The sequence below is a fragment of the Geotrypetes seraphini genome, chromosome 1, assembly GCF_902459505.1.
Source record: "Geotrypetes seraphini chromosome 1, aGeoSer1.1, whole genome shotgun sequence".
Taxonomy (NCBI): Eukaryota; Metazoa; Chordata; class Amphibia; order Gymnophiona; family Dermophiidae; genus Geotrypetes; species Geotrypetes seraphini.
In genome coordinates this window covers 309,999,019-310,023,285 of record NC_047084.1, presented here as the reverse complement: position 1 = coordinate 310,023,285, position 24,267 = coordinate 309,999,019, and the positions used below count along the sequence as shown (strand labels likewise).

At 39.3% G+C, this 24,267-nt stretch overlaps 1 protein-coding gene across 34 annotated transcripts in view; it reads right to left on the bottom strand.

Annotated features, from left to right (window-relative positions):
- The window catches only part of ANK2 (ankyrin 2), a 958,369-nt gene that overhangs the window by 380,303 nt on the left and 553,799 nt on the right, over positions 1 to 24,267 (bottom strand). For 33 of the 34 annotated variants that reach the window (XM_033955859.1, XM_033955893.1, XM_033955875.1 and 30 more), the window contains exon 2: positions 19,203 to 19,304. In XM_033955859.1, coding sequence (XP_033811750.1) covers positions 19,203 to 19,304 — 102 coding nt within the window. Of the gene's footprint in view, positions 1 to 15,409; positions 15,448 to 19,202; positions 19,305 to 24,267 lie in introns of those variants that run through there. The other variant, XM_033955902.1, reaches the window with a different exon arrangement.

Sequence of the window (24,267 nt, the reverse complement as noted above, 5' to 3'; positions counted from 1 at the left end):
CCTTCCTCTCTCCCAAGTCCATGCCTTCTGTGTCCAAAATCCCATTCCCTCCCCCACCTCAGCATCTCTTTCCCTCTCTTCCTCTCTCCCAAGTCCATGCCTTCTGTGTTCAAAAACCCATTCTCTCCCCCACCTCAGCATCTCTTTCCCTCCCTTCCTCTCTCCCAAGTCCATGCTTTCTGTGTCCAAAAACCCATTCCCTCTCCCACCTCAGCATCTCTTTCCCTCCCTTCCTCTCTCCCAAGTCCATGCCTTCTGTGTCCAAAAACCCATTCCCTCCCCCACCTCAGCATCTCTTTCCCTCCCTTCCTCTCTCCCAAGTCCATGCCTTCTGTGTCTAAAAACCCATTCCCTCCCCCACCTCAGCATCTCTTTCCCTCCCTTCCTCTCTCCCAAGTCCATGCCTTCTGTGTCCAAAAACCCATTCCCTCCCCCACCTCAGCATCTCTTTCCCTCCCTTCCTCTCTCCCAAGTTCATGCCTTGTGTCCAAAACACACTCCCTCCCCCTTTTTGTGTTTCGCGTTTGCCTCCCAGCCCATCTTTGCAACTTTCTCAGCAAAACGGAGCTTGAGCCGCGAGGCTTGTCTTCTGTTTCCTGCCTGCCCTACCGCGCACAAATAGCCGACCAGAAGTATTCTCCGACGTCAGCGCTGACGTCAACGGGCAGGCTTTGCTTAAGCCCTCCCTCCAACGTCAGCGCTGACATCGGGGAACACTTCAGATCGGCTATATGTGAGCGGCAGGGCAGGCAGGAACAGAAGACGAGCCTCGCGGCTCGAGATGTTTTGAACTCCGCGGGTCCCCCGTCCAGCTCTCTCCTGTCCACCTGGGGCGGACCGCTCCCCCCCTAGACTGTGGCCTAGGACCCTGGGGGAGCCCGGGCCCCCTGTCAGCTCCGGGCCCCTGAATGCAGGACTGGTGGTACTGCCCTGATGGTGGCCCTGTGTCTGTGTGTATGAAAGGGACATGGCTTTCTGATAGCATCGACTGTACTGGATCAATTGACTGTGCAGGATCTGGTTTGTTTAGTTTTACAATGTATGTGTTGGTGTTCTAGTGCTCACTGCAGTGTTTAAGATGCTGCCTTTTCCTAGGTACACTCTTGTTGTGCGATATGTAGATTGTTATTAAAAATCATATTTTTCATATAGATGGGCCCCGGGTGTCACATATGCTAGGTACGCCACTGCTGCAACTCTCTCTACGCAGGCATAAACTCAACCCAAATGCACAAACTGCAAATGATACAGAACACATCAATCAGATTGATCTTCAAATTTAAAAAAAAAAAATGATATTATATCAGACCACTACTGCAAACTTTACTGGCTACCTATAAATGCAAGAATAACTTTCAAAATATCTTGCATTTGTTCCACATCCTTCAAACCAATGCTCCAGAACAAATAATTCACCTCTTCTCATCGACTAGCATCTACAACATGCACCAATTGATCATCCCTTCAGCCAAAAGAGTCAAATACAAATGTATATTGAACAACCTAGTCACCTATTTTGCCATTATTTATTCATTTTTCTATACCATTCTCCCAAGGGAGTGCAGAACAGTTTATATGAATTTATTGAGGTACTCAAGCATTTTTCCCTATCTGTCATAGTGGGCTCACAATCTATCTAATGGACCTGGGGAAATGGGGGGATTAAGTGACTTGCCCAGGGTCACAAGGAACAGCATGGGTTTGAACCCACATCCTCTGGGTGCTGAGGCTATAGCTTTAACCACTGCTCCACATTCTCCTCTAGAACCTGGAATACCCTCCCCACCACTATAAGGACTGAGCCGAACTACCTCAATTTGTGAAAACAACTGAAAACTATTTTGTTTGACAAACACCTACAACTCAACAATTAAACCCCCTCCCTCACTCAAGAACATAACACAGCAACTTAACAAGACAACTCCTTCTCATTAATTATCCTTGTAGCTCAGCATCACCATATACCAAGTCTGTTGTCATCTCAAATCCAAACTAATTATTAGAAACTGTACTCTAGTATACAAAGGTCTCAGTATCTCTCAAAAACTGCACAGAGATCTTGATAAAAAATGACGACATAATCTGCACGGAATTTTCTCACAACACCATATTTCCATAGACTCTCCACGTCTCTATAATGTACTCTTACATTAAAGTACCTCAAACCTGTATTTTATTGCCTCTATGTATACATGCTAACATACCTAGCAAACTATGTAAAGGTAATTTCCCTCACCTTATATGAATCAAATCTTGTACATGTAATTTCCCATTATTTTGTAAATCACTTGTAAATTGCCTAGAACCTGTACTGGTTAAGAGCAATACTGAAATTTAGATTTGATTTGATACTGCATTTTGTTTAAGCACAATCTCTTATATCTTGTCTTGTAACTTTAGTGGTGTGTGAGCATGGCTAGTAGCAATGAATGCAGAAGTATGTATCCACATGCAGACTATGGATATAGGTAGTATTTTTGGAATGGAAGATTGTTAAGATGACAGTACAAGTACAAGATCCTTTATCCCAAATTATGAAAACCAAAAAGCTCCGAAAACTGAAATTTGACATGAACCGGAAGTAGTTAATTTCTCTGACATGACACATGCTGAAACCAATACAGATGTATGTGTTTCTCCTAATCTCTGGCAAATGCAAGTTGGAGGGCTGGAAAGTAGAGAGCTGCAGATTCCAGGGTCACAGCGAGAAGCAGAAAAGGACAGAGGGCTGAAAAGTGGCAAAGAAGAGCTACAGATTCCACTCATGGTGGCAATGAGAAGTAGAAAAAGTCAGAAAGCTGGATAATGGCAAACAGAGATACAGATTCCACTCAGAAAGATAAGTTGTTGAAGTTTTACAATGAAAGTGATGACCAGAAATGAATGAAAACCAGAAAAACATTGCATAGGGCAAAGAATGAACATTTAGATCTTGTGCTGATTAAGTAGGTTTGGCAAAGAAGATGGGAATGCATACCATTGACTGGCATGATAGTAATGAAACAAGCCTAAAAATAACATCAAGAACTGAACATTGACAGTGAGTACGAATATTCAGAAAGCTGGCTACAGAAATTTAAGAAGCATCATTATTGACTCTACACTTTCCTTTAATGACCATCTCAACTCTCTGGTAAAAAAAAATGTTTTTTTAGTCTTCACATGTTGAGAAAAGTGAAATCCTGCTTCCTCCAACAACATTTTGCTGTCCTTGTACAAACAATCATTCTTTACAGACTGGACTATTGTAACTCCATCTATCTAAGTCTAACCAAGAAAAGTCTTCAAAGACTTCAGCAGATCCAGAACACCGCGGCTAGGTTGATCTTCGCAAAAAGTAAATTTGATCATGTATCCCCACTTCTGTCAAAACTTCACTGACTTCCAGTGATTTCTAGGGGTCACTTTAAATGTACCTGCCTAACATTCAAGATCCTACATGGCATTCTTCCTCCCCTAATTCCACTATCTTGGAATTCTTTGAGACCTGACATTACCAGCTCCACCCAAAAACTTAAACCATCTTTCCCCTCGTTAAAAGGCGTCATCTATGCTGGAAAATTAGGGAAATCTCTTTTCTTCAAAATCACTGAGCTTTGGAATAACCTTCCTGCCCTGCTACGGTATCTGGGCTCCTTCCAATTATTCTGAAAGTATCTGAAAACCTGGCTTTTCTCTAAAATGTAAAGCTCACTACCCTCTTTATAACCACTAATTCTTATTATGTTTTTCCCTCAGTAATTAAAGTACCTGTAAACCGTGCTGAGCTCCATCTTTATGGAGAAGATGCAGTATATAAACTTAAGGTTTAGTTTAGTTTAGTTTACCATGATATTAAATATCTCAAAATTTGTGGTGAAAAAGCTTCTGCTGATTATGAGGCAGTTGATGAATTTGCTAAGATGATATCTAATGGAAACCTTGGTCCTGAACAAATTTATAATGTTGATGAAACAGCTCTCTACTGGCTCTATAATCCTAGAAAAACACTGACAACAGCAGCATATGGATTTAAGGACAGGGTAACTGTTTTTGCATGTGCCAATGTTGCAGGCACACAGAAATTTAAAGTTGGAAGTAATTGGAAAAAGCCAACAACCCTGATGTTTCAAGGGTGTATCTCCCTGTGCACTATTATACTAACAGGAAAGTTTGGGTAAACAGCAGCAAAAGCTCATTGTAGAAAAGCTGAACTGGAAGACAACTGTGAAGTTTAGTGGATTTAGTCAAGGGAAATCTTGCCTCACCAATCTACTGCATTTCTTTGAAAGGATGAATGAACATGGATAAAGGTAAGCCAGTTGATACTGTGTATTTTGATTTTCAAAAGGTATTTGACAAAGTGCCCCATGAAATACTTCTGAGGAAATTAGAAAGTCATGAAATAGGAGGTAATTTCCTACTGTGGACTAAGAACTGGTTAAAAGAAAACAGAGAGTAGGTTTAAATGGTCAATTGGCCAATATTCTCAATCAGGGTGGATTTGATTTAAATCACTAGTCAGAAAGACTTGCTTTAAATCATGGTTTTCTGCAGATTCATTCTTGCTGGTATAATCTTAATATTTACAACCAGATATCATCAAAATAGGCCAGTCCTTGATATATTGCTCAAAATAGTCCACTACAGAGTTCTATTTAACATCTTGTAGGAGTGTTAGCTTGGTTCCACCCATTCTTTTCAGAGCTGCTGCTGCAAAATTATTGTTATGGAAGTATTTAGCAATTTCAATGAGAGTCTATTTCTGGGACACTGAAGTCTTTGGCTAGGAGATGCAGCAAATGAGTACTGCAACCATATGATATTAGCTTGGTATTCTCTTCTTGCTCTTCTAAATTTCTTCTCATCTTGGATACATTTGCAACATTGTCTGTTTATTAAACTGTGTATTAGGCATTTAAATTTTTGTTCACATTATATTATAGCTTTTGCTGCAGCATTCTGTACTGCAGCTGCACTGGATGTGCATTTTCTGAGGTTATCTGCAAGAAAATAATTCCCTTCTTCTGCAAGAAAGAAAATCCCTTCTTCTGTTGTTATACAAGTACAAGCAACAAGATCATTGTGGACATTACTCCACCCATCAAGATTTACCAAAAAATTGAAACATTGCATGAATATACAGCCTCATGCTACATAATTAAAAAATAATCCTTATTTCAGGATAAAGAACTTTTTTACTAAGTTTCTTACTTATAAAATAATCTTTAGACAAATTTTCCATAAAAACACTGTATTGAAAACAAACCAGATTTTTTATTTTTTTTTAAACATTGATTTTTATCTACCCTGTTCTCAATGGAGAAGGGTAAATAGTGGGGTTTACCAGAGGTCTGTAATGGGACCTCTGTTTTTTAACATAGAGATGGGAATAACTAGTAAGATAATTAAATATGCTGAAGACACAAAGGGCTCCTTTTACGAAGGTACACTAGCGTTTTTAGTGCACGCTACAATGCGCTACACAGAAAATACTAACGCCAGCTCTATGGAGGCGTTAGTGTCTAGCACGCACACATGTGCTAAGACCGCTAGCGCACCTTCGTAAAAGGAGCCCAAAGTTGTTAAATTGTAAGAGGATTGTGAAAAATTGCAAGAGGGCCTTGAAAGACTGGGAAAAATCAAAATGGCAGGTGATGTTTTTTAATGTGAGCATGTGCAAAGTGAAGCATGTGGAAAAGAGGAACCTAAACTATAGCTATGAGATGCAGGGTTTTATGTTAGGAGTCTCTGCCTAGGAAAAGGATCTAAGTATCACTGAGGATATGAAGAAACCTTCAACTCAATGTGTAGTCGCTAAGAAAAAAAAAAAATAGAATGTTAGAGATTATCAGAAAAGGAATGGAAAACAAAGCTAGAAATGTTATAATGTCTTTGTATCACTATGATTTGGCCGTACCTCAAATGTGCATTTCTGGTCACATCATCTGAAAATGGTATAGCGGAATTATGAGGGCAAATCATAAATTAAAGGCAATTGTTAAATTACGCGATTACCGGAACAGAGCTAGCAAAATGCACCATATGTACTTGTTCATTGCTTGCTGGATAGTTCATCCACGAACAGTGCAGCACTTGGCCTTTAGTCGTGTGGTAGCCACAAGGTCAGAAACATAGACGCTCCATTGCAAGATTGCACCATCGAAGAATAATGTTCATCAGTGCACTTTCTTTGGGCAGAGGGATTGAAAGCTGTGGAAATTTTCCATTGGATATTAATTCAGTATGGACATAGCACCATGAATCAACAAAAGGTTTATGTGTAGGTAAAAAGGTTTAAAATGGGAAGAACAGGTGTAACCAACGGTCGCTCTTGTCAGATAACAGTGTCTCAACTGGCAGCAAATTTGGATATCAGCATTTGCCATAATGCATGATGACTTCAGATACAGGAAAGTCTGTGCACGATGGGTTCCTAAACAGCACTGATCTGCACAAACAACTGCATGCAGAGGTTGTGACCCAGTTCCTGATACGGTATGAAGAAGATCTGAGTATTCTGGAGGGAACTGTCACTAGCAATGGAGACTTGGGTGAATTACTATGATCCAGAGAACAAAAGATAAAGCACGATGAAGTAAAGGAAGTGGTGCTCACCTGGCTTTGGGAGTAGCTAAAAAAACACTTCTTCTCTGCAGGAATGCAGAAACTAGTTGAATGATACAACAAATGTGTTGTCTTGCATGGAAACTATTTGGAAAAGTGATATGTTCAATTGCTCATGGTTACTTCTACTAAAGTCGTTAAATGTATTTTGCCGTTACTTTTTTTTTTTTATTTACCCTCATAAAAAAGGTACAAAGGACAACAAAAATGATAAAAGGGATGGGACATCTTCCTTATGAGGAAAGGCTAAAGGAGCTAGGGCTCTTCAGCCTGGAGAAGAGATGGCTCAGGGAAGATATAACAGAGGTCTATAAAGCATTGAGTTGAGTGGAATGGGGAGATGTGAATCGCTTGTTTACTCTTTCCAAAAAAACTAGGGCTAGGGGGCATGCAATGATTTTTTTTCCTCCACTAAATGCCCATTGAACTTTCCATCTTTCACTATGAAAGGTACTTCTCTGTCATACTCCACATCTATTAAAATTCTTAGAGTTACTTTGGATATCTCCTTATCATTTTATTCTCATATCTCTAGATTTGTTTCTACTTCATTCTTAAAACTTCGCCAGCTTCATTCTGTTGGGTCACTTTTAAATCATACTTCCTCAATATCAACTCCATCGACTTTAGCTTGTGCAAAATAGTGCTCTCTGAATGCTTTACTGTCAATCTAAATATGATCATATTGTAGGGTCATGAAATGGTTAACTGTTGTTTAAAATATTGCTCTGGCCTACATAGCTGAAGAAAGTGTACAATCTATTGACTTCATCTGCCTAAAATGTATGTCCCTGCCTTACCACATTGTAAGCTAAATAGATAAGAGTTTGAGCCATGATGTACCCTGCCCTTCTGTACATTTAACATTTAGAACTGTAAGAGTTAGATAAGTGACCTGCTAGTGTGAGCTTAGGACCAATAATAATTGTAGAAAAGTTATAGAAGTAACAAATGAAAATTGTAATTTTTGCATATATTAGTTTGCAAAAAGGGCATAAAAGTCAGTGTATTTCCTGTTTCTGACACTCTAGTAGGCAGGCTTTTAATTGCACTAGAGTCCGGTATACCGTAATAAATTTCTTGTACTTTCTTCACGCCTCTGACTTTGTGTGTCCAAGTGACCTTTCAATATTATCCCTTTGTTCAAAGCAGAACAATTGCTTATAGAATTCCTTTCAAGTTTAATGTGCTCTGTTCCCAGATTCAGTCTTCTGGTTTCCCCTTATTCCTGGCTAGCCATTTGATCCCCTACTTACCTCAAAGGAACCTTTATTCCTCTCATCAACAACTGCTGACTGTACCATATTACAGGCAGATGTTCTTGGATATTTAAAGAGTTTCCAGTTTTTCACTAATGGCCCCTATTCTGTGGAATTCCCTTCCACTAGATCTTAGGACTGAAAAATCTTTGAAAATTTTTGAGTCTCCATTAAAGGTTCGTTACTTTAAAATGGCATTTGACACTACTCTTTTATAATTTTCTTTTTTTTTTCTTCTTTCTAGCTAAAACAGTTTTTCTATTCCCCTTTAACTTTTGTTGTTTTCCTTTTTGTTCTTCCCCATAATATATTGTAAATCTTTCCTTCCCTTATAGCCAAATTATGTTTGTTTTGTCATGGTTGATTTACCCTGTTTGTCCTTATCGATTTTATAATTTTTAACCTTTTTCATTGTAAACTGCTTTGGTTTAACAATCTTGTTAATAATTGTGGTATATTACATTACATTACATTACATTACATTAGGGATTTCTATTCCGCCATTACCTTGCGGTTCAAGGCGGATTACAAAAGGTTAATTTAGAAATACAGAGTTACATTGATTGGCTAGATAGGTAAGTTGTAGATTTTATAAATATTAACTGGTTGTTGAGGGTGAGGTGGTTTGTAAGAGAATTAATAGTTGGTCATATTGGAGGTTCTTTTGTTGTTGTTAGTGCAGTAATGGGTAGATCAGATGTCGGTTTTAGAGTTACTAAGAGGTCGTGATGTTAGTGCTGCTTCAGGAATTTCTTGAAAAGTGTGGTTTTTATTTCTTTTCTGAACGTCCTATAGTCTGGAGTGGTCATCAGAAGGTTGGAGATCTGGTTATCCAGCCTTGCGGCTTGGGTGGCTAGGAGGCCGTCGTGTAGTTTTGTTCTTTTTACTTCTTTGATTGGGGGGGGTATGAATGGGGAGTGTGTTTTTCTGTGTCTGGTAGTGGGTGCTTGGATGAGGCGATTATTCAAGTATGATGGGCTGTCTCCTTGTAGGGTTTTAAATAGTATGCAGTAGAATTTGAATTGTATATCAAATAAAGTAACTCTAATTAAACTCTGGAATTCCTTGCTGGAGAATGTGGTGAAATCAGTTCACTTAGCAGGATTTAAAAAAAGGTTTGGATAATTTCCTAAAACAAAAGTCCATATGTCTTTATTAAGATGGCCTGGGGAAATCCACTGCTTATTCCTAGGATAACACCCAGTAATACACACTCAGGTAATTCTTATACTTAATGAGTATTGGGAGTTCAGATTCCACCAATTCAAGCGAACTGAAATGGAGTGGTGATCTTCATAATTTCCTTTTATAATTTTTGTTTCTAGTTTATAACTTAATTTTCTTTATAACTTATGTAGTTTAAAATTTAACTTATCTTTTTAGTCCTTCCGGTTCCCCTTCCCTAGGATAAGCAGCACAAAATCTGTTTTAATCTTTGGGATCTTGCCAGGTACTTGTGACCTGGGTTGGCCACTGTTGGAAACAGGATACTGGGCTCAATGAATCTTCGGTCTGTCCCATTATGGCAACTCTTATATTCTTATGTTGAACATATTTTTATCAATTTATTGCCAACTCATTTGTACATTGCATTCTCTAAATCCTGAAGAAAGTCAAGGGTGTACTGAAGAACATAATATGTTCACCTATGCATCTGAGAGGGAGATAGTAAGAAGCCAATGTCAAGATAAAAAAATAACTGGCAAAAATGTAATCAGTCATAAATGAACCAGCATAGCAAGATATAATGATACCAATATGCACAATGCAGTCAATTTTCAACTTCATTCTTATCTTTTCTTCAAGATACAATTGCAAGACAGAATTTACAGATGACAGGTCATGAAGAGGGACTTTTACCAGTCCTGGATTCTGAATATACAGTATATTTCCATTATACTGTGGCATTCCCTTTGTTGCTCAAGTGAACATCAGATGGGTCACTTTAATATATTTTTACAGTTTGTGTTTTAGTCAGAGCCGGGACCAGTTTAAACCAGAAGGCTAACTGGCACAGTAATCTACTTACTCAGCACTCTCCTTTCATCCAATAAGCCAGTACTGAACTTCGATTCTTCAGGCAAAACACATGGGACAACTTCTCAGCATTAACTATTGTATAGGCAGGTAGTAATAGAAGAAATATGTATTTAAACACTTAGGCTCGTATTCCATAGACGTCGTCCTAAGTTGCATGCACAAATTGGCATGTGCAACTTAATTAACAGGCCAACCAGAATTGATAATTGACAATTGATACCTAATAATTGACGCTAATTGGTACTGATTAGAAATTATGCACACAACTTTGCAGGTACATTCTATAAAGAAGTGCATGCCACTTCTAGTGCATGAATCTCAAAAGGGGTGTGGCCAGGGGAGGAGCATGGGCAGATTGTGGGTGTTTCTAAAAAGCAGGCGCACTGTTATAGCATATGCTTGTTCCATACACAACTTAGGCGCAAGTATTTAGGCTAGGCTTTCCTTGACTGTGCTGCATATGTCTGCTAATAGAATTGCACTATGCGCCACTCTGATCAGTGCCAATTTTTTGGGCACTAAATACAGAATTTGATCCTTAGAGGGGAATTCTATAAGTGGCACTCAAAAATCAGTGGCAGAAAACAATCAGTACTAAGCAGTATTCTATAAAGGACGCTCTGAGATGAACACTCTTTATAGAATTAGCACATAGATGGAGCTATTCTGTAAAACAGTGTGAAAATGTTTGGAATGCCCTGGCCAAGCACCCTTTTGAGGTGCACACTACGGGATTCAGGCCTTCAGGGTTATAGAATAGCGCACAAGCAGATGTACACACAAATACAAATTAGTGCCAATTAAGTGTAATTATTGATTGCTAAGGCCCATTAATTCATACTTGATAGCTCATTAACTAATTGGATTCATGCCTAGATTTCAGTGCCATATGTAGAATCAGGATTATAATTTCTTGTAGGCTTTCTCCAGGAACACACTGGGCTGCATGAGATTCCTGATGAAAGTCCCTTTTACAGTTTAACTCTCTCCTGATCCCTCCTCCAAATGGAAGCTGTGTGAGACGTTTCTTACATTTAAGTATGTAATAATAATAATAATAACAGCTTATATACCGCAATACCGTGAAGTTCTATGCGGTTTACAAAAGATTAAGCAAAGGTACAAATTGACTGACTTCAAGAGGGGAAGAAGAAAGAGAAGTAATAAGACAGGAAATTCATTGTTGAGGAGAAAAGTGATCAAAAGGACAGTTAGTCGCTATTGAGGGGAAAGAGATAAGTGGATCAGTTGTCAAGATGTTTTAGGAACAGGTGTGTTTTTAGACGTTTCCTAAATTCCTCATAAGTAGAGGGCGAAAGTAATTGTTCTAGGTCTTTACCCCATGATGCTGCTTGGTGTGAGAGAAGGTATTCATTTCAGTTTGTAACCTCTCACTGGGGGGGAAACGAAGTTGGAATGTGAACTTCTCTTGTGTCTGTTGGTTGAGAAGGAGAAAAGGTCAGTAATGTATTTAGGGGCAAGTCCGTGTAATGCTTTAAAGCAGAAACAGGCAAATTTGAACTTTACGCGTGCCTCCATCAGCAGCCAATGTAGCTGCCGGTAGTAGGGTGTCACGTGGTCAAATTTCTTTAGTCCAAAGATTAGTCTAACTGCTGCATTTTGCAATAGTTGTAGGCGTTGCATATTTTTTTGGGAAATTGCCAAATAGGCGATGTTACAGTAGTCAAGGGAGGGATTGGACTAGGATTCTAAAAACCGATGTAACAAAATAAGCTTTATGTAGGGCTTTCTATGCCATCACTCACAATGTCTTTCACTGATGGCTTCTTTGTCAGTTGCTCGGCTCCCAGTCCCTTCATCTTTGAGAATCAGATGGGACTCTTTGTTCCCCCTCCTGTCCTTTAAGGCTTGATTTTTGTACTCTCTCTCATAGCAGGATTGTGGTGGAGAGCCAATTCCATAACTCAGCTTTGTCCTGGTGCAACCAGCTCTGGTGTTTGTTTCCATTCCTTCTCCCTCCAGGTGCAGTGCCTGGTTTAGGTAAAGACACTCTTCCTTTGCACTAGATATGCATTTGTTGAGGATGCCAAGACAACAAAATCACCAAATATTTCCACAGGGAAAAGGGAGAAACCAAAAATAAAAAAAACCCCAAAACTGTGGAAACGATGTTCTTGAACTAAAAGTTTTTAATAACAAATGTTCTTCTCAAATAAAAGTGATGCAGACAATGTAAAGTCAAGCCACACAGCAAAAGAATCCCCTCCCCTGAACATCTGAGCCAGCAGGGCTCCCCAGAGTGCTTTAGAAATGAATTATAACAAAACAAAAACGTGTAAAGGAAAACAGATTATAATATAAGTTTTTAGAAAGCAGAGAGAGGATAACTTAGTGTGTACATCATGCCTTCAGGCCCCCAGCATCCCCATAGGCTTGAATATGAAAAATAATTAGATAAATAAAGAGGAAGACCAGCACAAAAATCCTTATGAGTCAATAGTAAAATTTTAAAGAGAGTCCTACAGCTACACTGGGAGCCATTGGTCACGTGATCACATTTTTTAGTGTGGCATAGCATCTTCACAGCAGTGTTTTTAATTGTTTATAATTTTTTCTGTGATTTTTGTGTAAGTCTACTGAGAAGGCCATAACCATAATCCAGCCATGAAGTAGAATATGAAAAAAATGGGAGTACAAGTAAAGATGGACTACACACCAGTTGTCTGACACTTAGCACTAAGGCTGCAATCTGCAGATTGCATTTAAAGCTGTGGACAAATGAACAGTCCAGTAGCTTAACTTAACCAATCAACAAGAGTTGAGAGCATCATGGATCAGAGATTCACATTGTTTGACATTTCCTAGAGTTAAGTTTAAGTCTATTCAGTTCTAGTCATTTAGGTATTTTATACAGGCAATTATTAAGAAGCATTATTTCAGAGTTTCTCATCAGATATAATTAGATGTCATCATTACAGTAATAACTGAAGTGCCTCAGGTTTATATTAGCATGACCTAAGGGCTGAGAGAAATGTTAAATAAAATGGGAGTCATAAGTGAGCCCTGAGGGACTTTAAAAATGAGGAAGCAGGGAAAATAAGAATCTGAAGCAAGAACTATCCAGCAGAACATGTTCATGAGATAAAAGGCAAATCACTGCAGTACCTGGCCTTGAAGTCCAATAGCCATAACATTCTAAAAGAAGATCAGCTGACAACAAAAGCTGAATAGAGGTCATGAAAGATGAGAATAACTATTGACCTACCTTCCAGAATTTTCCTATTGTCGCTGAGCAGGAAGACTAAAAGTTTTTGTACTGAAACCTTGCCTGAAACCTGACTGCTTTGGGTGCAGGGTGTTGGTTTTCTCAAGAAAAGAGGAGAGTTGAGATAGCAGTTCTTTTTCCACTACCTTGGAGATAAATGGAAAATTAGAAATTGGCCTATAATTACTGGAAGTAGGGGGAGGGCCCCCTTAATAGACTTGAGGTCTCTTTTTTTAAGCACCTGCTTCCAGAGGGTGGAGACCCTACCCCTGGATGTTCATCGGGCCTTAAATTCATGTGATGGCCTAGTTGCTTTTAGCCACATTTGGCTGATTGGTTTATCTTCTTTTTAACAGACTTTTTTCATGGGTATCTAGTAATGAGAACTCTATCAGTCTACTGATAGAATGTAATAAGTATTTTTATGACTAGTCGATGTATCTTGGTTAACAGGTAGCCCGGTTTTGTGGAATATCACCTTTTGTATATGCTGTGTTGAAATTTACTTTGCATGTTGTTTTAGACCATTTATGGTCCCATAGATTACTTTTAAATGGTTGCTTCTTGCTTTAGTGTTATTAATGAACAAGCAGGTAATAGGTTTAATAAATAAAATGAAAGAAAAATAGCAGTTGAATGGACGATTGCTAGAGAAAAAAACAGTTTATCAGACATTAGTAGCAAGAAAGAAGCATTTGTACACACTCACCCAAATTCTATATATGACACCTAAAGCTGTGTGTGTACATTGGTGCACGTAACCGATGTACATGCACAACTTAATTGATCAATTGGCCTAATTGATGCCGATAATGGGAATTAACATCTCATAATCAGTGCTAATTGAGGCTAAATGTTAAGTTCATACTCTCAAAGTATATGCGTTGTTTGTACTTTTAGCCATGTTAAAGGCATTTCTGTTTTGGTCAGAGGAACAATATGCGTGGATAGCATTGTCAAATCTGTATGTTATATTTTGCTAGCAAAAAATCTACCTGAACAAAAAAGCAAATGCAAATTATAAACAAAGATTTGAAAATGACATTTACTTAGGCACATTTCTTCCTCCGACCACAAGAAGCCCTTGGGAACAACTCTTTTCAATGTGGCTAATAGTATAAACTATTTTTAGGTAGCTGTTTTACACAAGTAGGAGGGGGTGCTTAAAAGTTCTCAGCCCAACCAACTTACTAAATTCTGAGCATTGTATGTTTATGTGTACAAATTGTTTTATTTTTGTCTCCTAATTTTAAATTGTCATACGAATTGAAGTATTTGATATTGCGTGTACAACAAACTTTTAATAAACTTGAAACTTGAAATATTTGCCACTAAAGCTGTAAAGAGCGTTATTTTATTTTGTAAAGTGCCAATTTACAGAATCGTAATGCTATGTTTTGACATTGTTTCAGATCACTGATTGAACCATGTCAACGAAAAGTGTGGAATTTTCAAGTGTGGAACTCCGAGCCATCAAAAAGTGACTAGTCCTGCAGAATAACTCCAAAGGAAATCTATGAATGTGTGATGCATTGAGTGAAAAATGCCTATCATACTCTACAGTGAATAAGTGGCATGCAAGATTTCAGCTTGGAGATTTTGAGACCAAAGATTCAGCAAGGTCTGGGAGGCTTCAAACAGTGTCAACTCCTGAAATTGTACACCATGTTCATGATCTGATTTTGTCAGATCGGTGAATAACAGCTAAAACACATACTAAGACACTACATATATCCAGGGAATGTGTTGGGTGTATAATCCAGGCTGGGTATGCAGAAGCTGTCAGCCAAGTGGATGCCCAAATTTTTGAATGCTGACGAGAAATGATGTTGAGTGGACACTTCCAAGTTGATTTTGCAACATTTTCAATGAGCTGGAGCCAACTTTATGGAACAACTAGTTACTGCTAATGAAAAATAGTTACACCACTATGATCCTGACACAAAACAACAATCCATGCAATGGTGGCACTCAGGTTCTCCAAAACCAAGGAAATTTAAGACCCAAAAATCAGCATGAAATGTCATGGCCACAATATTTTGGGATCTGGAAGGTGTTGTAATGACTAACCATCTTCTCAGGGGCCAAACAGTTAATGCAAAATACTACTGTAGCTTGCTGTGCTGATTAGAGGCGGCATTGAAAAAAATAAGGAGAGGGAAGCTGCAGAAAGGAGTTCTCTTTTTGCAAGACAATGCACCTTCTCACAAGGCTGGCAAAACGATGGATATTTTGATGCAGTTGGAGTTTAAGTACATAGACCATCCACCATACTCACCAGAACTTGCTCCATCTGACTATTTTCTGTTTCCAAACCTTAAAAAGAGTTCAAAAGGGCAATAATTTGAGTGATTCTGAGGTGAGTGCCACAGTGGAGCAGTATTTCAGTGATCAAACATCAGAGTATTTTTTTGGAAGGGTTATAGAAACTTCAGACACAATGTGCCATGTGTGTTGAATTTAAGGGTGAATATGTGGAATAACTTGTAATGTCATGTCATGGAATATGTGGAATAACTTCTTGGTTGGACTGAGACCTTTTCAGCACCTTTTTTGTAAAACACTTTTTTACCCATGCAAATGATTTCAAAGTTAGCATCTCTTATGTATTGCATCTGCTTGTGCTTTTCAAAGGGTGCTGCTGTCCACAAGTTACAAGATCTTTCCTAGGAGTGGAGTAGTAGAGCTACTGCCTGAGCACCCTAAAGTTGTGTGATCAAATCCCAATGCTACTCCTTGTGACCCTGGGCAAATCACTTACTCCTCCATTGCCCATCGCTTTGGATGTGTAACCACAAAAAGGTACAATCTTTGCCACTGAGTCTTTTGGACTTTTGCAACATTGTTTACTTAACAATCCCCAAGAAAGATATGGTCAGACTTATATTGATTCAGAATACAGCGGTTAGAATTATCTACGGTCTTAAAAAGTATGACCATGTAACTCCATTTTATCGGAGTTAATTGGTTTCCAATGGAGGCTCGCGTCTTGTATAAATTGGGTTGTTTCTGCTATAAGGTTATGTATGGTACCGCTCCGTTTTATATGGCTCAATAGATTTTTTCTTTTAGCATCGTAAAAATAGAGTAGAAGATCCTATGCCCTCTTTATTTTTCCACCAGTACAGGGCTGTAAAAGCAAGAAATTTATTGACCACAATCTTGCATTCCAAGCGGCTTCCCACAATAGAGAGATTCGATTGTTATTGCTTGGAGCTTATTCTTATAAACATTTCAAAACCCAATTGAAAACTCATCTTTTTTCTAAATACTTGGTCAAATAATGTTCTTGTCATCATTAAACTGTCTTAAGTTTGTAATCTTTTGTAAACCACGTAGAACTTATGGTTACGCGGTTAAGAAGTACGATGTTATGTTATACAAGTCCTATTCCTTTTCCCTTACATATTTTCCCCTGAACTAGGTGTTCCAATGAAACATGATAATATTGGGATATTTTTATGCATTCTTTTCCTTTCTTATGCTTTCTATTATATTGAGATAGACATGGGGGAAGCCACTGCTTGCCTTGAATCAGTAGCATGAATTATTGATACTAATTGGTTTTTTGCCAGGTACTAGTGACTTGGATTGGCCACTGTGAAGACTGGCTACTGGGCTAGATGGACCATTAAGAACATAAGAATTGTCTCTGCTGGGTCAGACCAGTGGTCCATCATACCCAGCAGTCCACTCATGCGGCGGCCCCTAGGTCAAAGATCAGTGCTCTAAATGAGCCCAGCCTCATCTGCGTACTTTCCAGTTGAGCAGGAACTTGTCCAACTTTGTCTTGAATCCCTGGAGGGTATTTTCCCCTATGACAGACTCCGGAAGAGCGTTCCAGTTTTCTACCACTCTCTGGGTGAAGAAGAACTTCCTTACGTTCATACGGAATCTATCCCCTTTCAACTGGCCCAGTAAGGCTATTCTTATATTATTATGTTAGTAGTTTTGTGGGTTTTTTATTTTGACCTTTTGAATCTATACTTTTGGTTTTATTATTAATGATTTTTTGCTGTTATTTTAGCAACATTTTATGCATTTCTATTTTTTCATACAGTTTTGTTTTGCCTCTTTCTCTTTTTTTGTCACTTGAATTATAACACATTTCTGGCTTGGCAGTCTATAGATCTTATACTCCCACTCACTGAAACTAGTCAAGTGTGATCTACAGAAGAATCATTTTATTGCGTGCACTTGTAAAAAAAACGTTAGAGATGTTGTAAGGCCCAGGAATCGACTCCTGTGCTATTTCCTTACCCAAGGAATGGGAAGCGAAGGTGATAAGAATGCTGCCAAGTGAGAAATATTCTCCTACCTCAGGAACAAAATCTACTGTTGTCTGGAATGTTTCTCAGAATGGACTATCCTCTCCCTGCCCCTAAACCAAGAATCGCAGTCTTTCAATGGTTGAAAGCCCTTTGCAAATAATGACATGTATGAATCATTAAAGAAAATGTCACAGATATGTTGGTTACAGATCAGTCTACAACAGGAAATCCTTTCATATAAACAAAGTATGGTTTACTGTCTATTCATTTTTCCCTTGCTACATTGTATGATATTGAGTTGATAGCACCATAGCTTCTTTATGATGGAATACTATAGCAGTAATATGAGGGGTGTTCAATAATTTATCTACCCAAGTATGAAAAAAAGTAGCAAGTGTGTTGAAACAAGTTTGTGCATGTTGTGAAGTGTCTCAAGGTTACTCATGCACAGTTATGACTCAGTGTGAGTCTAACATTCCAAGAGACAGGATGTCAGGAGAGTCCTCGGGCAAATCATGTAAGAAACTGTTAGATTTGGAGCACTGTTCAGTGATAAAATTTCTCAAAAAAGAAGGGAAAAAGCCAAAGGAGATCCATGAATGCTTAACTGCAGTTTACGGTGAGTCTGTCCCATCATCCTACAAAGTAAAATTTTGGAGCGAGCAGTTTAAGTAGGGTAGAGAGCCCATTGAAGATGACCCTCACACTGGATGGCCTATGGAAGCAACTTCCACAGAATTTTACAAGAAAATCAAGGATTTAATTTTGTCAGACAGATGAATCAAGGTTTCCCGAATAGCTAAAGAAATAGGCATCTCGGCAGGTACAGTTTGGAAAATAATTCCAGAAAAGTTAGGTATGTCCAAGGTTAGTGCATGATGGGTTCCAAGAATGCTGACGCCATGTCAGAAGGCCACAAGGCTCTAGTGCTGTCAGGAAAATTTGGAGATGCTCTGTGTAGACTAAGTGAAATTTTTTTCATCATTTAGTGACTGGGGATGAGACTTGGGTCCATCATAGAGATCCTGAGTCCAAAATGGAGTCAATGCAGTAGAAAGAAGAACAAGTTATCCCCCACCCCAAAAAAGTTCAAGACAGAAAAATCTGCAGGCAAAGTCATGACAGCTGTCTTCTGGGATGATGAAGGACTTTTGCTTCTGGAGTTCATGCCACACAAGACAACCATAACTGGGGAGAGTTACACCAACACAATGATTACTTTGCGGGAGTCAATCAAGGAGAAAAGATGAGGAAAACTCACAGTAGACATGCTGCTTATTCACGACTATGTGCCGGTGCAGATGTTGCGACAATCATAGTCTGCCATCTGAGAATGTGGTTTCAGCAGCTGAACCATTCACCCTACAGTCCTGACCTGGCTCCCTCGGATTATTTCCTGTTCTGAATTTTGAAGAAATCTCTTCGTGGACTGTTTTTCAAGTGATGAAGACATCAAGGAAGTTGTGACATCCTGGTTTGAAGTTCAAACTGAAGAATTATTTTCAGTGGTGTTAAAGTCATTGCAGGAAAAGTGGATAAAATTTATGGAGCTATCAAGGGACTTTCAAAAAATTTTTTGAAAGCTCTTTTCTTTCCTACTGAGGTAGATAAATTATTGAATGTCCCTCATATTATCCAAAGATATTACAGTTTCTCTTAACATACTGAACTGGTTGATCATACGGCAAAAAGAAATTATAAATTTTTCTTTGCACCAAAACATAGAGCATAATTCTTTTAAAAACGGCATACCTTATTTAAAACAGTTTACTTGTGCAGAGACCCTTTGATCATTCTTACCTGATTACATGTATTGATGTCTATTCCTCCTTTCAGGTACTCCACTACCTTGTCCAGGTTGCCAGCCCTGGCGGCACGAAGAAAACTTGCATTGCTGTCAGACTGAGAAAGAAAACAAAAAAAAAATACCTCTGGTAAACCACCACTTATAGACACATTGCAGTGACAGGTTAAAGGGCAACTGCATGTTATGGTACATTAGCAAAGCATTTGAAAATTTTAAAGCTATTCTAGAGAAAAGTAGGGAAAGAAACACTTCTTTGGTTCTACTGAAATACACTGAATACAGGAATAATTCTGAAGAAAAATACAACCGTTTTTCATAAAACAAGGGCTCCTTTTACAAAGGCATGCTAGCGGGGATAACGTGCGTGACTTTTTATCATGCGCTAATCCCCGCGCTGGCCATAAACTACCGCCTGCTCAAGAGGAGGTGGTAGCGGCTAGCGCGTCCGGCGGTTTAGCACGCACTATTATGCGCGTTAAACCGCTAGCATGCCTTTGTAAAAGGAGCCCTAAGACTGGGTCTACTTCATATAAAAGGAGATTCGTTAACTCTACAAACAAAGAGGACAATAGAAGAAGAGGGCTGGCCTCGGAAATAAAACAGTACAAAAAAAGAGGCCACGGCGACGTCAATACCACCCAACAGTTACATTTATTCAAAGCGACACAAATAAACCATTAAAAGTCCTTGATCTTAAAAAGATCAAATGAGATCCCAAAAGTGGAATCCTAGGAAAGTCCCAACCAAGGATCCAGGTTTTGGCAACTAGCGTCACCTTCCTCAGGGGACAATAAGCAAACGATGTGAGTCAACGCAGCAAATCAGTCACAGGCTGGAGAAACAAAAGTGTATAAACATATTTAGAATGCTGAGGCTGAAACAGATAATAAAGGTTGCTGCTTTGACTCACATCGTTTGCTTATTGTCTCCTGAGGAAGGTGACGCTGGTTGCCGAAACCTGGATCCTGGTTGGGACTTTCCTAGATTCCACTTTGGGGACCTCATTTGATCTTTTTAAGATCAAGGACTTTTAATGTTTTATTTGTGTCGCTTTGAATAAATGTAACTGTTGGGTGGTATTGACATCTCTCTTGCCTCTTATTTTTTTGTACTTAACTCTACAAACAACCATCAATAATACATTTGCAGGTTTAAATCTGCAAATATTTTACATTTGTGATATGGTTTGAACAGAACTCAATTTTCTTTTCAAATTTAAAACCTTTGGATGTATCATAGGAAGATGGAGAAGGGGTAACCCAACTTGGTGTTGCATAGTGTTTTAGCTGAATGATAAATAGACCCTTCCAACCACATATCTGAAGACTCATCTGTTCCTTTTGGCCTATCTGTTGGTGTATGATGTGGAGGGCCATTTTCGATATGGTCTAAATCCAAGTTTAGAAGTTTTTGTGTAAGATGCACAAAAATCCAGTTCTAAACATGCCCATTTTCAAAACTCCAAAATATATATATTTTTTAAACTAAATATGTTTGTGCTTAGTGCGTCTAGCTTTTTGAACCATTAAAAAAAACCCACCAAACAAAACACATCCAGAAAAAGCCATTGAGATGTATCAGGGACCAGCATTTGTAGTAGACTGGCCACACCGACATCCCAGAAGAGCAGTAGGGCACCTTAGGGGAACACTGCAGTGAACTTCACATATAAGATCCCAGACACACATCTAAAACCCACCCCAAACCTACTGGAACCAACTGTACACCATATCAACAGCCGTTATGCCTGCAGGTGTCACCTATATAATAATAATAACTTTATTTTTTTGTATACCGCAATACCACAAGCAGTTCAGAGAGGTTCACAGAGGAAGAGACTGTACACTGACAGCGATGTTATAGAGTAAACTTTTGAATTACATTGGTAAGCCAGGGGTAGTTAGGTATATTCGGAAGTGTTTCAGAGATATTACAAGGCAGGAAGGAGTCAGAGAAATTTATCAAAGAGATATGAAGGCACAGTGGGATTTAGGTGGATTTTGGAAGTCTCACATACTCTACCATAAGTGTATCAGTTAGAGTAGGATACAAGCCTGAGTCCACATCTTCATGGTTCACTACACCACCCGCTAGACTACCTGAGGAATCTGCTTGCTGTTCTACTAGGACTGGCCATAATATCTAAAGCTGTCATATATCCAGGTACAGTATGTACTGTTTCATTCACATCTTAGGGGGTGGTAGCAGGGGGGGTCAGTGACCACTAGGGGAATGTGGGCAGTAGGGGGGGGGGTTGCTTACATCCTCCAGTGGTCATCTGCTCAGTCTGGACACCTTTTAGGCAAGTATTCATTACTAAAATAGGTTTAGCCCCAGACATCCAAAATGTGCTCTGAATGTAACATTTAAGAAAATGTTTGATTATGGCAGAAAAAGTCCAAATCATAAGCCAGCCATAGTATTGCCCACACCATACCTCTAACATACCCCCTTGAGATTTAAACGAACTACAGATCAACAGCATAGCTATCCATCTCATATATAGGTTTCAAAAATAGCAAATTGGAAGGGTTGAGCGAGAAAAGCATCCATATGCCCATTTATGCCACTTTTTGGATTTTTTTTCTTTTTTTGAAAATGAGCCCCATGCTGTATTTACAGGATGCAAATAACAAAGAAACAGGGTGGACAGATTTTGCAGTTTGTTTTGCTTGTGTTTTTTATGTTTATTCTTATTGTTGACGTGGAAATTTTTATGGAGGTTTTTATTGCAATCCACCTAGTGTCCATGCAGAATACAAACGTATGAAATAAAATAAATAAATTAAAAATATCAGTTACCAGTATATCAGATTTTTAAAACAAGGAAACTTGGGTGGGTCTTCAAAAAGATGTCATACCACTTGGATTTCACTGTGAGAATATTTGAAAAAAATTTGCATTTACTGGGTATAATTGAAAAAAGTGATTGGCCGTGAAGTCACCCAGATAAGTTTGAGAAGCCTTGATTCAGGGACTCTGTCCACCCATTTAGAAGCTGAAGAGAGGAACGTGAAAAATAACTCTCTGTGGTGGTCTGCTGAATATTTTACATGATATTCCAAGATCAAAGAAGTAGGTCTCAGGAGGTTAAATAATGAGAACATAATGAGGTATTTGGCCTACGTTGAACAATGCATTATCAGGTTTATTAATTATTCAAGAGATTCATTACTCATTTTTGGACATGTAAAGTCACTGCTTTAACATCAAACCCATCTAGTAAAATGATGGATGATATGAACTGAGCATTGCTAAGCTGTGATGTCAATATGTAATAAGAGAAAGAATCCACGATCAGTTGCCTGAATCATTTGCATATTCTCTATAACAGTTATGGGCAATTCTATGATCTAGGTGGCTATATACATGTAAATGCAAAAATTCTTCTTAGATGCAAATTTCTGCTTAATTTATAGTGCATATTTGTAAGGAGAATGTACACAAGGTGGAACATGAACAGGTCATATACAGGGCTCAATTTAAAGAATACTTATGTGGGAACCCGGGAAACTACAGGCCTGTGAGCTTGACCTCGGTTCCAGGAAAGATGATGGAAGCAATGGTAAAGGACACAATCTGCGAACACATAGAAAACAATGGACAACTGAAGGCGAGGCAGCATGGCTTCTGCAAGAGAAGGTCGTGCCTCACGAACTTGCTGTACTTCTTTGAGGGAATAAATAGCCAGATGGATAAGGGGGAATCCATAGACATTATTTACCTTGACTTCCAAAAAGCCTTCGACAAGGTACCTCACGAGCGGCTACTTAAATAGCTGTGGAACCACGGGGTGCAAGGGGATATCTATCGATGGATCAAACACTGGTTGGCAGGCAGGAAACAGAGGGTTGGAGTAAAGGGCCAATACTCAGACTGACAATGGGTCACGAGCGGAGTTCCACAGAGGTCGGTGCTGGGACCTCTACTGTTCAATATATTTATTAACGATCTGGAGATGGGGTCAAAATGTGAGGTTATCAAATTTGATGATGACACCAAACTCTACAGCAGGGTTAGAAACACGGAAGACTGTGAAGACCTGCAAAGGGACCTAACGAGACTGGAAGACTGGGCAAAAAAGTGGCAAATGAATTTTAACGTAGAGAAATGCAAGGTTATGCATGTAGGGAAAAAGAACCCGATGTTCAGCTACAAAATGGGGGGAACACTGCTAGGGGTGAGTAGCCTTGAAAGGGACCTGGGGGTGATGGTCGACACATCACTGAAACCATCGGCACAGTGTGCGACAGCCTCAAAGAAAGCAAACAGAATGCTGGGCATCATCAAAAAAGGTATCACGACCAGGACGAAGGAGGTCATCATGCCGCTTATCGCGCAATGGTGCGCCCGCACCTGGAGTACTGTGTTCAATACTGGTCGCCATACCTCAAGAAGGACATGGCAGTACTCGAGGGAGTGCAGAGGAGGGCGACTAAATTGATAAGAGGTATGGAAAATTTTTCATACGCTGACAGGTTAAAAATGCCGGGGCTGTTCTCCCTGGAGAAGAGGAGACTTAGAGGGGACATGATAGAAACCTTCAAAATCCTAAAGGGCATAGAGAAAGTAAAATAAGGACAGATTCTTCAAACTGTGGGGAGCCACAAGCACTAGGGGTCACTCAGAGAAATTGAAAGGGGAATGGTTTAGAACAAATGCTAGGAAGTTCTTTTTTACCCAGAGGATGGTGGACACATGGAACGCGCTTCCGGAGAAAGTGATAGGCCAGAACTCTGTACAGGGGTTCAAGGAAGGTTTGGATAGGTTCCTGGAGGATAAGGGGATAGAGGGGTACAGATAGAACTTGAGGTAGGTTATAGAAGTGGTCAGAAACCACTTAACAGATCGTGGACCTGATGGCCCACCGCGGGAGTGGACCGCTGGGCGAGATGGACCTCTGGTCTGACCCAGTGGAGGCAACTTCTTATGTTCTTATGTGGGTTCAAACTCGCACTGCTCCTTGTGACCCTGGGCAAGTCACTTAATCCTCCCATTGACCCAAGTACATTAGAGAGATTATAAACCTCACCTGGAGTACTGTGTCCAGCACTGGTT